This window comes from Hylobates moloch, unplaced genomic scaffold, assembly GCF_009828535.3.
Source record: "Hylobates moloch isolate HMO894 unplaced genomic scaffold, HMol_V3 SCAFFOLD_11, whole genome shotgun sequence".
Classification (NCBI taxonomy): domain Eukaryota; kingdom Metazoa; phylum Chordata; class Mammalia; order Primates; family Hylobatidae; genus Hylobates; species Hylobates moloch.
The window spans coordinates 11,916,235-11,932,219 of NW_026652286.1; the positions used below are offsets into that span (position 1 = coordinate 11,916,235).

The following is a 15,985-nucleotide window of genomic DNA, read 5'->3' on the forward strand; positions in this document are numbered from 1 at the left end:
AAAAAAAGATAAGTGAGGCTGGGCACAGTGGCTCATGTCTGTAATCCCAGCACTTTGGGAGGCCGATGCAGGTGGATCACCTGAGGTCAGGAGTTAAAGACCAGCCTGACCAGGATGGTGAAACTCTGTCTCTACTAAAATTACAAAAATTAGCCAGGCATGGTGGCGGGCGCTTGTAATCCCAGCTACTTGGGAGGCTGAGGCAGGAGAATCACTTGAACCTGGGTGGCAGAGGCTGCAGTGAGCTGAGATGACACCACTGCACTCCAGTCTGGGCGACAGAGTGAGACTCCGTCTCAGAAAAAAAAAAAAAAAAGTGGTTGCCAAGGTCAGGGGAGGGAGGATGAACAGGAGGAGCACAGAGGACATTGCGACAGCGAAACTATCCTGTACGACCCTGTAACGGCAGATGCATGTCCTCACACCTTTGTCAAAACCCACAAAACTGAACAAGAGTGAACCCTAATATACCTATAGACTTTGGTTAGCAACAAAGTATCAATTTTGGCTCATCCCTCGTATTAATAAAAAATAAGATACAGAATGATTGTATAGGACGATTAAGAGTATGTAAAATAAAAACAGCTAACACGAAAGAGCAGGGCACAGTCTAACCCAAGAAGGGAGGCATTTCTAACTTTGATAAGCCCTAAAATAGGAAGGCAGGTTTTGAATAAGTAGACATTTTAAGAAAAAAAAAAAAAGAGTGAGAAACACAAAGAGATACTGACTAGGATCAAAATGTGTGATAACATACTTGATTGAAAAGCAATGGGAAAAATGGCACCCTCATTTAGTGCTGGTGGGGAGTATACTGGTGCAGCCTCTCTAGAGGACATCAAGGCAGTAACTATCAAAACTACAAATGTGGTTGGGCACGGTGACTCATGCCTGTAATCCCAGCATTCTGGGAAGCTGAGGTGGGCATATCACCTAAGGTCAGGAGTTGGAGACCAGCCTGAGCAACACAGTGAAACTTTATTTCTACTAAAAAAAAAAAAATACAAAAATTAGCCAGGTGTGGTGGCGTGCACCTGTAGTCCCAGCTACTCAGGAGGCTAAGGCAGAAGAATAGCTTGAACCCAGGAGGCTGAGGTTGCAGTGAGTGGAGATCATGCCACACACCACTGCACTCCAGCCTGGGAGACAGAGTAAGACTCCACCTCCAGAAAAAAAAAAAAAAAAAAAAAAAAACCACCTACAAACACACTTGACTCTTCAACTCAACAATTCCATTTCTACAGGTATTTAGAATGACATATGTATAAGGCTATCCAATGTAACATTGTTTGTCAGAGCAAAGATGTGAATCAACCTGTCTACCAATAGGAGCTTAGAGTGAAATAATTTATAGTGCATATGTAACAGAATACCATGAACCATACACACAGAATGAGGAATCTTTCCATTCTGAGAGGTCTCTGAAATATATTTAGTAAGTAAACACCAACAACAATAATCAAAACAAAACTGAGGTGCCTCCAGGAAGGAGACCAGGGCAGCTGGGGTCAGGTCAAAAGGACAGCTTTTATTATGTGGGGGTTTTTTTGTTTTGTTTTGTTTTTTTGAGATGGAGTCTCGCTCTGTTGCCCAGACTGGAGTGCAATGGTGCAATCTAGGCTCACTGCAACCTCTGCCTCCCGGGTTCAAGTGATTCTCCTGTCACAGCCTCCCGAGTAGCTGGGATTAAAGGCACATACCGCCATGCTTGGCTAATTTTTTTGTATTTTCAGTAGAGACGGGGTTTCACTGTGTTCCCCAGGCTGGTCTCAAACTCCTGAGCTCAGGAAGTCCATCCGCCTGGGCCTCCCAAAGTGGTAGGATTACAGGCGTGAGCCACCGCGCCTGGCCTCTTTTATACCTTTTAAATGTTGAACCATATGGTTGCATTTCTTTTTCAAACAATAAAATTCAAATCAATAAATACATACAATTTGTAGAACAGGATGCATGGTATGCTACAGTTTCTGCAAAGAAATTAAATTCAGACTAGCTATCTGTTCAGACATACCTACCTACATACATTCTTGCACGTAAACAGCTACCTCTGAAGTAGCACACAAGAATCTGAGGGCTGGTTTCCCCTGGGCTGGAGAACTGGTAACCAGTAAACTGTGCAGTGAGGCGGCAGGGATGAGAAATTCTCTTTCAAATTTTATACCATTATATCTATTACCAATTTGAAAACAAACGATTAAAAACATGTTTAAGCTACTGTGGTTTCTCTGGTCCTCTGCTCTTCCCCTGTTAAGATTCTCACTGATGAATCTCCCCAACGTCTCCATGCTGATAACTCCTAAATCTCTGTCTCTACCCTGGCCCGTGTCTTGAACTGTCATCCTGAAACAGTCTTTCCCTCAGTTTCTCAGCACAGTGATCTGGTGATTCCCCTTCTTATTCTCCTACGGTGGTGCCTTCCCTTAAGATCTGGTTTCTGCGAAACTCTGGGGTTTCACGGAGTTTTGTGCTTAACAAGTTCTCATCTCCTCCTCCTCATTGGTACCCACAGCTGAGTGGTCATCTAGATGCCAGTACTTTCCAAATCTCCATCCCTGCCCAGATGTCTTGTCTGAGCTCCAGATACAAACACCAGTTGCCAGAGAACATCTTACTGACAACTGGGACTCCTCCCCCACACCGGCAGCTCCTTCAGTGTTCTCATAAACCAGCAAATGGAGCCACCATCCATTCAGATAGAATACTGGGATCTTCCTAGATTCTTTCCCCCACTCCTTCCCCATCCCAATAATCAGTTTTAAGGCTCCTACACAGTTCTGTAATCTGTCCTCTTCCTCCCACCTCTGTAGATCTCCCTGGTCCACACCACCTTCCTTGTTCCTGCGAGTTCCCAGCTGTTCTGAATACCCACAATATTGCTCCCCTATCCATTCTCCGCCCTGAGGCTCAATTCACCTTTTTAGTTCTACATTCGTTCCCTGGGACTGCCATCATGAAATGCCACTGACCGAGGGGCTTGAACAACAGACACAGTTCTGGAGGCTGGAAGTCCAAGTTCAAGGAGTCAGCAGGTTTGGCTTCTCAAGAATTCTCCTTGGCTTGCAGATGACCACCTTCTCACTGTGTCTGCACATGGTCGTTCCTCTGTGTATGTGCATGCCTGGTGTTTCTCTGTGTGACTAAAACTCCTCCTCTTACAAGGACCTAGGTCAAACTGGGCTAGAGCCTATCCTAACAGCCTATCTAACAGGTAACTTAATTACCTCTTTAAAGGCCCTATCTCCAAATACAGTCACCTTCTGAGGTACTGAGGGTTAGGGCTCAACATATGAGTTTTGGGGACGCAAATCAGCCCATCACAGTGTCCAACAGGTCATGTCACTCCCCTCAATAAAATCTTTCACTGGGGTCCCAACACCCTTGAAATAATATCCTTTCCAAGATATGACCCCTGCCTACTATTCTCTCTCCCAGATGGAGGGATAGTGTAGGCAGGGGTGGGAGTTCAGATGGGGGTAAGGGTACAGGCAGAATTAGAGAGATCAGGAAGAAATGGTACCCTTTCATTACCTCCCTTCCAGTCATGCCTCTTCCAACTACAGATAGACTTTGGGCAAGCTGTCTAAACTCTCTGCAGAATGGGCTGGGTCCTTGATGACCCACAGACCTGGCTGAGCAGCAGGGAGAGATGGCATACTCCACCCCATGCTTAGATCCCCTGGACAGAAAATACCAGGCCTGTATCCTCTCTGTAAAAGTAAAGGTTCCCCCAGAGTCAATCAAGGAATCTTCTGGCCAAATCCAGGATTAGAAGCAGATCTAAACTGCAATTGGGCAATCTCCCTTCGAGACTAAACTGCTCATTAAGATGTCCTAGATATCCAGTATTAGAAAGTTACAACCTTGCTGGCTCCATAGTGAAAATGAATGCATGGACTTGGCAGTGGCATTATGCAAGACCTGATTTGTCTGTCTCCACTTATGAACTGAGTGACCTGGGGCAAGATGCTTAATACCTCTCAGCCTTGATGTACTCATCTATAAAATGGGGTTAATATTCTTCTAGGTAATTCGAACTATACTAATTCCAAGGGCTGCTGTAATTAATTGCCACGAATTGAGTGGCTTAAAACAACAAAAATATGTTCTTTCACAATTCTAGAGGCCAGAAGTTCAAGGTGTTGGCAGGACCATGCTTCCTCTGAAAATTCCAGAGCAGAATCCTTCCTTGCCTGGCTCCTGGAGGTTGCTGGCAATCCCTGGCATTCCTTGCCTTGCACCTACATGCTCCAGTGTCTGCCTCTGTCTTCACAAGGCCATCTTCCCTCTGTGAGTGTCCGTGTGCCCCCTTATTACAAAGACACCAGTCACAGGAATTAGGGCCCACCCCAGTCCGACAGAACTGGGTCTTAACGAATTACATATGTCAAGACCCCGTTTGCAAATTGGACTGCATTCACAAGTACCAGGGTTTAGGGCCTCAATGTATCTTTTCGGGGGACACAATTTAACCTGTGACACCTACTTGTGAGAGGATTAAAGAAATAATGACCTAAAAGCACTAAGGACAGTACCCGGGGCACACAGAAAGCACTCCACACAGAACAGTTTTTCTGTTCCGGTGTGTGGCTGATATACAGCAGGCTACTTTCCCAGAAGATCAGGTCTAGCTTCTTTGCTCCTCACAAAAAACAAAAACCACAAGCAAGAAACCAAAAGCAAACAAGCCGGTATCGCCATGGCTAATGCCGTATTAAGACTTTTAAAATAAACAAAGCAAGACTTGGTACCATGTCACTGATGTAAATATTTTATCAGTGGGTCTCTGAAAAAAAACCCCACGCACACACGTGGGCCCCACATGCCTCCTCCCTGGAGGAGCTGGTTCTGCCAATAAGGGGCCTCAAGGGCTGCTTGAAAGCAGAGAGGAGTTTACTCAAGGTGTATACCTCTGGTTCCAACATCTGGCTGCATTCCAGCTCCGCAAAGCCTTCAAGAAACAAGGCAACACAGGGCCTATGGACACCTAAAGCCCGTGCTGAGGCTGAATCCTGAGCACCCTCAACACTGGGGCTTCCCAGGACAGCCAGGCAAGACGGCTCAGCCAAGGAAGTGATTAATAAATCATGGGCAAAGCTTTTTCCCATTCTCTGCTCGGTGGAAACCAAAACGCCTATCACAATGATCAAAGCTGCTGCCTGCAACTTCAGATTGACTTTGACTGAGCTCATTAAGTCAGAAGCTTCTGCAGAGTGGATTTTCTCCATGGATAATGCTTGCAAATTAGGAAGTTAAGTGGCTTGGGAGAACCTGGGACCCATTAACCAATAGCCAGTCAGAGCTTCCATTAAAAGAGGAAAATGTCTGAAAATCTGAAATCTGTTCTTGGGCAGCTGTTCAAAGATTCTATTATGAGTTTTCAGGGGACGCCCCTTGGGGTTCACACCAACGTAAGCAGAGAAGCCTCCATGGACATGAAATGAGAAGGACCTCGACCGAGGAGACAGGGGCCTGGGTTCAAATCCTAGCTGCATCTGGAATATTAGGGATTTCTTTCCTCTCTCTGAGCTTCGGTGTCCTGAGGGGGAAGTGCCCCCCAGTCTAAGGCATGTGGATTCCACGGCTGGAAACTGTGTATAATAATCGTGACTCTGAGCCAGGGACTTGGTACGCACAACATATGCACTTCGGAAAGGACTGTTCGTAAACCCATGTGTAGACTACAGAGTCCCATCTGCCAGTTACCAAATGATGAGGCCGCACGTGAGGAATTTAACCAGCTGAAACAGCTAGGTGTTAGCTGGTGGAGGGAAAGGCAGGCTGGAGTTGTGAAACCCGCCAGGTTCAGTAATTTTCTCCTCCTTCTGCAGAATCACGGTGTTCTCTTGCAACAGATCTTGCCTATGTTATAAAGCTCTTTGGCTGAGATGGATGACAGAAATATTAACAAAAAACTGAGGCATTAAACATAAATTAAATTAAAACATTAAAACTGAGAAATTAAGTTTTTCCTGTTTTGAAGAAGAGACTCAGAATGAAGGGCAAAAGAAAGCACAAGGAAGCAGGGAGGCCCAGAGCCAGACCCCAGAGAATAGTGAAGTGCAGGATTCAGAGGCAATGCTTACATTGCCCAGGACTCCTCTCAGGGACGTGCATGAACTCAACACACCTCAAGAAAAGGACAGAAAATCCAGATCAGATTTTGAGGACTCCAGTGTCACACCTTCTCAAATATCCCGAGACACCAGGCCAACCAGGCAACAGGAACAAGCTGCCACATGGTGCCAGCCCCTCTATTCCCAAAAGCCTGCTGAGCCACAGGTTATTTCTCCAACAGCGAAGCTTCCTTCCAGAGGCTCTAAGCATTTGATGCTCACATCCACTCCTCCCAAGGATGAGATGACCTCACTGGCTCTGGTCAATACTAATCCCTTCGCCCCAAAGTCCTACAGAAAATTATTCCTTCAATCCGGTGTCAAGAGGAAAATGTGAGATGATCTTGAGGAAGCTGGTCCAGAGGAAGGCAAGGAAGAACAAGGGCTGCCTGCTGAGACATGCGTTCTATGAGAAACCAACATGGCTTCCTGCTATAAAAAAGAATGCTCGGAGGTAGAAAAAATTAGGGTTGGCGAATTTGGTACAGTCTACAGAAGTACATTAAAAGCCTGGACAGAAGTGTTTATGCAATAAAGCACTATATGAAAACTTCTGCAGGATTTCACCTGAGAATTTGGCTTTGCGTAAAGTTTATACTCATGCAGTTTGGACATCACCCCACCTGGTACATTACTACCCCTCACAGGCGGAAGATGGCCATATGATCATTCAGAATGAATACTGCAGTGGCAGGAGCTTGCAGGCTGCTATATGTGAAAACACTAAGTCTACTAATCATTTCCAAGAGCCAAAACTCAAGGACATCCTTCTACAGATTTCCCTTGAACTTAAGTGCAGCTACAACTCTGGCATGGTACACCCGGATATCAAACCTAGTAAGACCTTCCTTTGTCACAAGATGCAAAGACTCCTCTGGAGTCACAGAAGTTGAAAATGAAGCTGATTAGTTTCTCTCTGCCCGTGTGATATATAAAATTGGTGTGACCTAGGCCATGTGACATCAATAAACAAACTCAAAGTGGAAGAAGGAGATAGCTGCTTCCTGGCAAATGAGATTTTGCAAGAGGATTATTAGTGCCTTCCCAAAGCAGACCTATTTGCCTTGGGATTAATCACCGCAATGGCTGAAGGAGCAAGGACATTACCCATCAACAGTGCTGCATGGCACCATAACCATGACAGTAACTTCCCACACATTCCTCAGGAGCTCTCAGAAGACTTTTACAATCTGCTCAAGCACATGATCCACCCTGATCCAGGAGAGAGATCTTCTGCAGCAGCTCTGGTCAGAAATTGGCCCTGGCCCTCCCTGGGGAAAGCAGAAGAGCTCTAGCAGCAGCTGAATTTGGAAAAGTCCCAGACAGCTGCACTGGAAAGGGAACTAAGGGAAGCCCAGCAGGCCCAGTCCCTGCAGGAAGACTTCCATCATGGTGACCCTGGGGTCTCCGGGACCACAAGGGATCAGGAAATACCAAATGCCTGGTAGGAGGAAAGAGTGCAAGGTCTTCAAGCTTTACCTCGGCACAGCATGAGCCTCTGAACTAAGGGAAGAAAAAGGGAAACAGCCCTTGGCTTGGCCTTATGGATTAGGAGGTTGCTGTTGCAGATTCCCCACCAAGGATCCCAGGGACTCACGTCCATAGAAAGGAATGGAATTTGGTTTTGAATTCAAGTAACAGTTTACATGAAAATATGCCTGGATTTCCACAGTACTTCCCAGGTTGTATGATGCTATTCCTGAAAAAGAGTTCCCAGCCCCTTTGTGGAAGTGGGTCTCCTAATATATATACCTTTTCTGATACTGTATTTACTAAATAAATGGCTTCACCATTACATGAGGTGGGTAAAAGTAAGACTGTATATAACTTGGACATCTCTGAGCTAGTTGTTAACTTGTAGAACAAAAACACTGGATGCAGAAGGTTCAAGGAAAACTTGACATGGCTGTTCTCCATCTACTTGCCCTGTCCCTCTTGTGGCCACATTCTGACTGGTTTGATGTTCCAAGCCTCACCAATTTCCCTTTATTTTATCAGAATTTGGCCTTGTTTCCTATTATTTCATCATACTTTATCCAAAACCTTTTTATGTACACATTTTTAAAGGAAAAGAATACTGCATTTTTGTTTTTTGGGACGGAGTCTCACTCTGTCGCCCAGGCTGGAGTGCAGTGGTGTGATCTCGGCTCACTGCAACCTCCGCCTCCCAGGTTCAAGAGATTCTTCTGCCTCAGTCTCCTGAGGAGCTGGGACTACAGGTGCGTACCACCATGCCTGGCTAACTTTTATATTTTTAGTAGAGATGGGGTTTCACCATATTGGCCAGGCTGGTCTCAAACTCCTGACCTCTGATCCACCCACCTCGGTCTCCCAAAGTGCTGAGATTACAGGCGTGAGCCACTGCGCCCGGCCTGCATTTTTAAATAAAGCATTTTATCTTGTCCAAAGACAAATTACAGGTAGAGTACTCTTCTTTGTCACACGTCACTAACGAAGAATGAAAAATTTACGTTAGAGAACATTTTATGTGATAAAAGGGTAAGAGAATTCAGTAGGTCAGTAGTAACATGCCTTGGCAGTAGGGCCCAGCTTCACAGATCCAAAAGTTAATAACAGTCAGGATCAGCTATAAAATAATGTTGGTCATAAAGGTATTTGATAAAAGTTTGTGTCATCTTAATGAATGCAACCTGTTAATGATTAATGGCTTTTTTACTGTTCGATTTTCTTCTTTTCCTGATTTTAAAAAGCGAATTTTTTAAGTTGAATAAACCCTCACACTATTCTTTAAAAAAAATAGTGTGTCTCTGACCCCAAAGACTATTCAAGAGCATTAAATGAGACAGCCCTCTCTCCTAACACATGCCTGGCAGATGCTAAATAAATGTTATTCCCCCATCTCTTTTTGGTTTCCTCCCTCCTCTCTTCAGAATTTTTTACCCATTCCTATCTTCACAAAGGCCTCCCCAGTTTCTCGGCACATAGTGAGGGCTTCCTGCTTTAGAAAACCCTTCCTGAAATCCTAAATACCCACATACCTGAAAACAAATTACCTACACCCTCCCATGGCCCCCAGCCACGGCCTTGAAGCCTCCTCCCTCCCAGTCAAGCCTCTGACAGAATAGTCTCTACCAGCAGTTCCCAAATGTGTGTTACAAGAACACCCTGGTCCATGACAAAGGGTTCACTGGTTAGCAACAAAAGTAGAAAATGAAGGCACAATTGCAGCAAGCTCTTCTTAGAATTAAACATTCCACTTATAGGACCATCCTTTATTCTGATGAGCCATTACAACGTTTTTGTATTAAAACATAGTTTATTTTATAAAATAATGATGGGATCATGAGAGAGTGATTTTGTTTTCATTATTCTCATCTGATCAAATAAAAGCGGGTGACTCAACATCAGGAGCCCAAGCTTTTGGTTTTTTCTTTTTTTTCATTACTTTACTGGTCCATAATATCTAAGCTTGGGAATTGTGGTTATTATACTAATCAGTTTCAGTTGGCTGCCTCCATGTCCGCCCCAGCTCAACTCTTCTCAACACTATTTTTTTTTTTTTTTTTGAGACAGTCTTGCTCTGTTGCCCAGGCTGTAGTGTGGTGGCATAATCACAGCTCACTGCAGCCTCAACTTCCTGGGTTCAAGTTATCTTCTTACCTCAAGCTCCTGAGTAGCTGGCACTACAGGTGTGCACCAGCACGCCCACCTAATTTTTGTATTTTTTGTATACAGAGGGTTTCACCATGTTGCCCAAGCGGATCTTGAACTCCAGGGCTCAAGTGATCCTCACACCTCAGCCTCCCCAAGTGCTAGGATTACAGGCATGAGCCACCACACCCAGCCTCAATCCTAATTTACAAACCCAGCTTCTACTCTCACCATTCAAGTGAAACCACTCCCTCAGTGGTGTCCAAATCTGGGCCTTCTTCCCTTTAGCCTGCATCTGACAGCCTAGACAACCTCACCCTGGTTACACTTAGACAGACCACAGCCTCCAAAGTAGAAGCTAACTCCAGGCTTTCCAAACAGAGCCCTGAACAAGGGAAAGGCTTCCCAGTGCCTATGTTCCAGAGCCCAAACCCCGAGCCCTCACTGGGTCTCTGTGGCCTCATCACCACCCCATCTACCAAAGCAAGAATGGGGCTGGAAAAGACCAGGACTCACAACCTCGCTCTCACCCAAGTCCCAGCAAGTTGTTCAATTTCTCTGAACCTCAGTCTCCTGCTGGGTCAAATCACGATCATGACAGTCTTGAAGTTATAGGGATCTTGGGGGATTCAAAAAAAATCCAGTGGGTAAAGCAGTTTTCCCAGTGCCTGGGACACAGTAAGCACCAAATAAATGGGAACATGGTTAGTAGTAGGAGTGTTCCTAGTAGACAATGCCCTCTTTCTAGTTTTATCTTCCACTGCTCAAGATTCCAGCAAATTTGTAATACTTATGGCTTCCCAAATACATTGCATAGTTTCTCACCTCTGGGACCCAGTCCACACCATCCTGGAATTCCATCACGTCAAGGACTGCCTTCCCAATCCTTGTTTATTCATCACGGCTGGAAGAAATGGGGACCTCCTCTAACTCCAGCAACATTAGGTCTATATCACTCTTGTGCCACTCACCACATTACTATGCAACACCTTACTCAGAGACCCACATGCATGTTTTCCCTCTCTTCATAAATTCTTAATTACTTAAGGTCGGGGAAAGTTCTGCACATCCAACCATACCTACTATATTGATTTACAAGTAAGTGAACAATAAGTAATTGTTTCAAAAAGCCAGTGACAATAATCCCAAACAGGTCATTTAAAAATAGAAGGTAAGCACATACAGAGTGGAGACTTCTTATGGCCAATGTTGAATTTCTTCCTAGGACGAAGAACAGCAGTGTTTATATGTGGGTATATATGTTACAGAAAATTCCACAAGTTGGGTCTAGGTCCTGTTGTTTTCCACAAAGAAAGCCAATGACTGAGATGATGATTAATGCCAAGGAAGAAGGCTTTAATCGGGTGCTAAAGCTGAGGAGACTCAGTCTTAAATCAATCTCCCTGAATAACTAAAACTAGAGGTTTTAGGGAAGAAATGTAGCAACGTGTTAAAAAAAAAAAAAAAAAAAAAACAGAACTGGGAGGGGCAAGGAAGCAGTCGTGATGAATGAGGGGTTCTGACATCTAACTGTCAGAATGTGGTGATCTGGCAAGTTTCAGTTCTTTGATTTTTTTTTTAAGAGGCCTGAAGATCATTTCTTGAGGAAGGAACTCATATTTAAAAAATGTAAGTTTCAAGCTTTAAGACACAAAGGGTCAATTTCTATGTTTACCCAAAAAAACTATCTATGGGACTGTTGGTTGGTTTCATATACACGCATGGACACAAATATGTTCATCTCAAAATCTCAGCAATGCAAGTGGACAGTAATTAAAAATTTAATCCAATGGCATTTAAATCCATTGTCCTTGTGGCCTGGCCTTCCTCCCTCCACACTTGTGACTGACTGTCACCATATAACTCTACTTTGTTCTCCCATTAACATCTACATCTCTGTACTTCTGATCTCTGTGTTGTTTTGATTATGTCTTCTTCTGGTATATCTACTTCTGGTTTAGTCTTTACCACATTATTTCCATATCTTCACTCAGATCACCACTTTCAAGTGACAGTGTTATTTATTTTGCAAAGCCAGTCTTTTTACCCTCCATTTTGTTCCCCACCCACATTGAGTTCTGAATCCACTCAATGTCCTTTTCATGGTGTCCTATGTATGCAAATAGCTCAAGTCTACAGAGATTTTAATTTCTTCTCATTCTGCTTTCCTCTTCCATCTCGCAAATAAATATAACATATTTAAACACGAAAGGGAACAATCAGTGTGTCCTCCCCTAAATATACTTAGAGAAAGGGCATTTCTATTTCATAATCTTTGAGGCTCTTTAGTCCACTGTACGAACTCATTAAACTGTAGGTGGTCCAGAGAGCCCAGGAAACTTAATGAGCCTCCCAGACGCAAGCTGTTCATACCCTTTTGAAGTCAGTGTGGAACCAACATATGGAAAATGATCATCAGCCACTTAGTCCTGATGATGGCCCCAGAGGGTGGGTATACCCTCTTCAACCCAAAATTTAGGAAGAAAAAGGTACTTTCTGTAGAGGCAAAACGAGACTGAGATGAGCCGTTTGAACTAGCAGCAAAACTAAAATATACCTGGAATTCTGAAGACTCTGCTTCCAGAATCTCACTTAGCACTGACCCTGCATTATGTCCTAGGTCATGAAAGAGAATACCCCTAGAACTTGGAGACAAGCTCAAGTTCAAACTCCAAAAACGTGAGGATTTTAGAATCAACAAAAAAGGAAAAAGGTTAAATGTATTTCAAAAAGACCAAGAAGACAGAGGGAAGAACATTTCAAGGAGAGGGGAAAAATGCAAATAATAATTTTTTTAATGTGAAAATGAGGAGTCACGAAAGTCTAATTTCAAGTTCATGATGGTGACCAGAGATTTCAGGATTGAAATTTTCAGGAGGATCAAGAGTCCTCATCTCTGTTTTAAGACCACAAACAGGACCACAGTAGTCCCTGGTATAAAATATCCTCATTGTATATTTTAAAAGAACTAAAAGTATAATTAGATCGTTTGTAACACAAAGGATAAATGCTTGAGGGAACAGGTACCCCATTCTCCATGATGTGATTATAAAACATTGCCTGCCTGTATCAAAACATCTCATGTACCCCGTAAACATGCACCTACTCTGTACTCACAAAAATTTAAAATTAAAAAAAACTTTTAATATTCTCATTGCTCTTAGAGTAAAACGCAAAAGCTTTACATAGCCTGCTGTACAAACCAAAGCACAACTGAGAAGTCACTAAGTAGAAACCCATTCATTCATTCAACAAGCTAGGCACTGGGGGTTTGAGATAAATGACACTCCCAGCCCTCAACCGTAGTCTCAGCATGGATTGGTAAGCATGTGGTGAGTGCTCCTGAAATGCCAGCATGGGCTAAACACCCTGCATTCATGATCTTGTCTATTCTCCCCAAGAATGCCATGAGGCTGCTATTAACCTTATCCTCCTTTTACAGGTAAAGAACACACTGAGGCAGAGCAGCTCTGTAACTGACCTAACTAAGGTCAGGCAGCCAGGAGCTGACCTCAGACTGTTTGGTTCAAGAGCCTTCCTTCTGAACCATCACTCTCCCACACCTCCACTGGAAGTGGAGCCTAGAAAGGGGCTCACCACTGCTTTGCGTATCTTCTTGCAGCGGCGCACCCTGGATAAGTGGTCCCAGCATCACAGAATGAGACACCCTCCAGGGAGGAGGAGCACATGGCTGAGGCTCACTGCCTTCTATATGCTGAGCCACGGGGGCACCGGAATCCACACAATTGGAAAACATTCTGATCTCCAGCAGAATGAGACCTTATCGCCCAGTCCTACAGTCCAGAGCTGGGGCCTGGACGTTCATGCCATGCCAACAGTAGAACAACCGCCTCTTAACTGCCTGTCATGAATGGCCTTGGAGTTCCCCATCCATTATCCACCTCAGCAGGGGATGAGAGAACAGGCCTGGCCACAGCCCACCGCTCCCCTGACCAGTCATGAGGGGCAGGCAAATTAAAACCACAGCAGGCCGGGCACGGTGGCTCACACCTGTAATCCCCGCACTTTGGGAGGCGAGGCGGGTGGATCATGAGGTCAGGAGTTCAAGACCAGCCTGGCCAACATGGTCAAACTCCGTCTCTACTAAAAATACAAAAATTAGCCAGATGTGGGAACACAACCCTATAATCCCAGCTACTAAGGTGGCTCAGGCAGAGAACTGCTTGAATCCAAGAGGCGGGGGGTTGCAGTGAGCTGAGATCGCGCCACTGCACTCCAGCCTGGGCGACAGAGCGAGACTCCGTCTCAAAAATAAACAAAACAAAACACAGCAAGTCACCACCTTGCACCTTGGAGAAACAAATTAAAAACTCTAAATTCCAAATGTTGGAAGAAAGGTGGAGAAACAGATGCTCTCATAAACTACTAATGAGAGGATAAATGGGCAGGACCATTTTATAGAGAAGTTGGCAATATCTACTCAGGTTGAAAACGTGCAAATCCTTTGTTCGGCAATTCTACTTCAAGAATATCATTATAGAGAAAGTCCTGCTATTATGCACAAAAATTTTCACTGCAGTGTGGCTAGTCACGGTAATAATCTAAATATCCTGTTACAAGATGAATGAGCAAAGTGTAGTATATTCATATAATAGGATATTCTACTGCAGCTAAAATAAACTGTATCAATATGTGGCAACGTAGATAGAACTCAAAATTATAAATGGAATGGAACTCAAAATTATAAAGGTAAATGAAAAAGGCCAGCTGCAGAAGCGTAGGCCATTTGATAGCCACCTATGTACACTTTAAAATCCTATGCAAGGGATATAAATGCACATCAGTAGCAAAAGACTAAAAACAGGGACAGAAAGGATATATGCCAATTTGGGGATAGTGATGACCTCTGGGCCAAGAGAGAGTAATGGGATGAGGCAAAGTCTGACTCTATCTGTAACACATTTTCCTTTTTTTGGCCAGGGACGGAGTCTCACTTTGTCACCAAAGCTGGAGTAGAATGGTGAGATCTTAGCTTACGGCAACCTCAGCCTTCTGGGTTCAAGCAATTCTCATGCCTCAGCCTCCCAAGTAGCTACAGGGACTACAGGTGCACCCTACCATGCCCGGCTAATTTTTTTGCTGTATATTTTTAGTAGAGACGGAGTTTCACCATGTTGGCCAGGCTGGTCTCAAACTCCTGGCCTCAAGTGATTCACCAGCCTCAGCCTCCCAAAGTGCTAGGATTATAGGTATGAGCTACTGCACCCAGCCACATTTTTCTTTTAAAAGGAAAGCCTGAATTATGACGACATATATTAAAAATCTGATAAATCTATATGATAGGTACACTAGTGTTTGTTATGCTGTTCTCAGATCTTTTATGCTATTTGGAAGATTCAATAATTTAAAGTAATTAAAAATATATTTTAAAGCACCCAAGTTACTCTTATCATCATTTAGGCTTAATAAACATTCAAGTATAGGGAACAAGCATAAATAAATTGCAATACTGTGTGTTAAGTTCTACATGAACAAATACAAGTTAGAGGCAGCCATTAAGAAGTCAGAGATTAATTCTCTGATTGGGAGTTGAAGATGGGAGGACACTTTCCTAGAAAAGGAGATTCACTAGCCAGGTTTCAGAAGGTGAATAGGAAGCTTTCTCTGATAAACTGTCTGCAAACACAGTCATATCCTTAATTAATAGTAAGACCAGACAGCAAACAAGAGCACACACTGCACACGGCTGCGCTGAGCTGTGGGAAAAGGTGCGAGCTGGGAGACGGCGTTCCTTCTCCATCAAGCCAACCAGAATCATGTGCTAAAAAAGCCAACAAGAAACAGGGATCACTATGGTACCGACACCATCTTGATTTGTATCAGTTCACCCTCATGGCAAGGCCTGGGCGCCTGGAGGCCCAATGCTGCTGGGAGGGGCCGGGGATGGAGGTCCAGTGACCGCAGAGCCTTCTTGCAAAGTGTCCAAGAGGGTCTGCAAACTAGACAAGAGCAGCACACGTACATGCACATGAATCAAGGTCTGGGGTGGTTGTTACCATGTACTCACGTTAGTATGGTTTTCAGCCTTTTTTCCACCCCCTAGGTAACACTCTCCCATCAATCTCAATGAGGGAGGGGAAGAGTGGCTTCCTCTTCCCCAACCCTTGAATATCACTGCTGTAAAATGTAGGGGGTAGTTAATTGATGTGAAGAGGTGGACTGAAGAAATTGGAAGAAAAGAAGGTCCCCAAGGCTAGGCAACAACAGGCTTCGGAACAAAAAGCAATAGTAACACCAAT

General features: G+C 44.2%; 2 protein-coding genes across 5 annotated transcripts in view; one reads left to right on the forward strand and one right to left on the reverse strand.

The window, feature by feature from the left end:
- The window catches only part of LDLRAD3 (low density lipoprotein receptor class A domain containing 3), a 299,191-nt gene that overhangs the window by 268,735 nt on the left and 14,471 nt on the right, over nt 1–15,985 (reverse strand). The window lies entirely within an intron of this gene.
- On the forward strand, nt 5,767–7,787 carry LOC116476351 (wee1-like protein kinase 2). The gene is given in 9 exon segments (XM_032166255.2): nt 5,767–5,919; nt 5,954–6,140; nt 6,142–6,275; nt 6,278–6,606; nt 6,609–6,660; nt 6,663–6,978; nt 6,980–7,055; nt 7,058–7,523; nt 7,526–7,787. Coding segments are annotated over 9 exon segments (1,689 nt in total). The 5' UTR covers nt 5,767–5,885; the 3' UTR covers nt 7,621–7,787.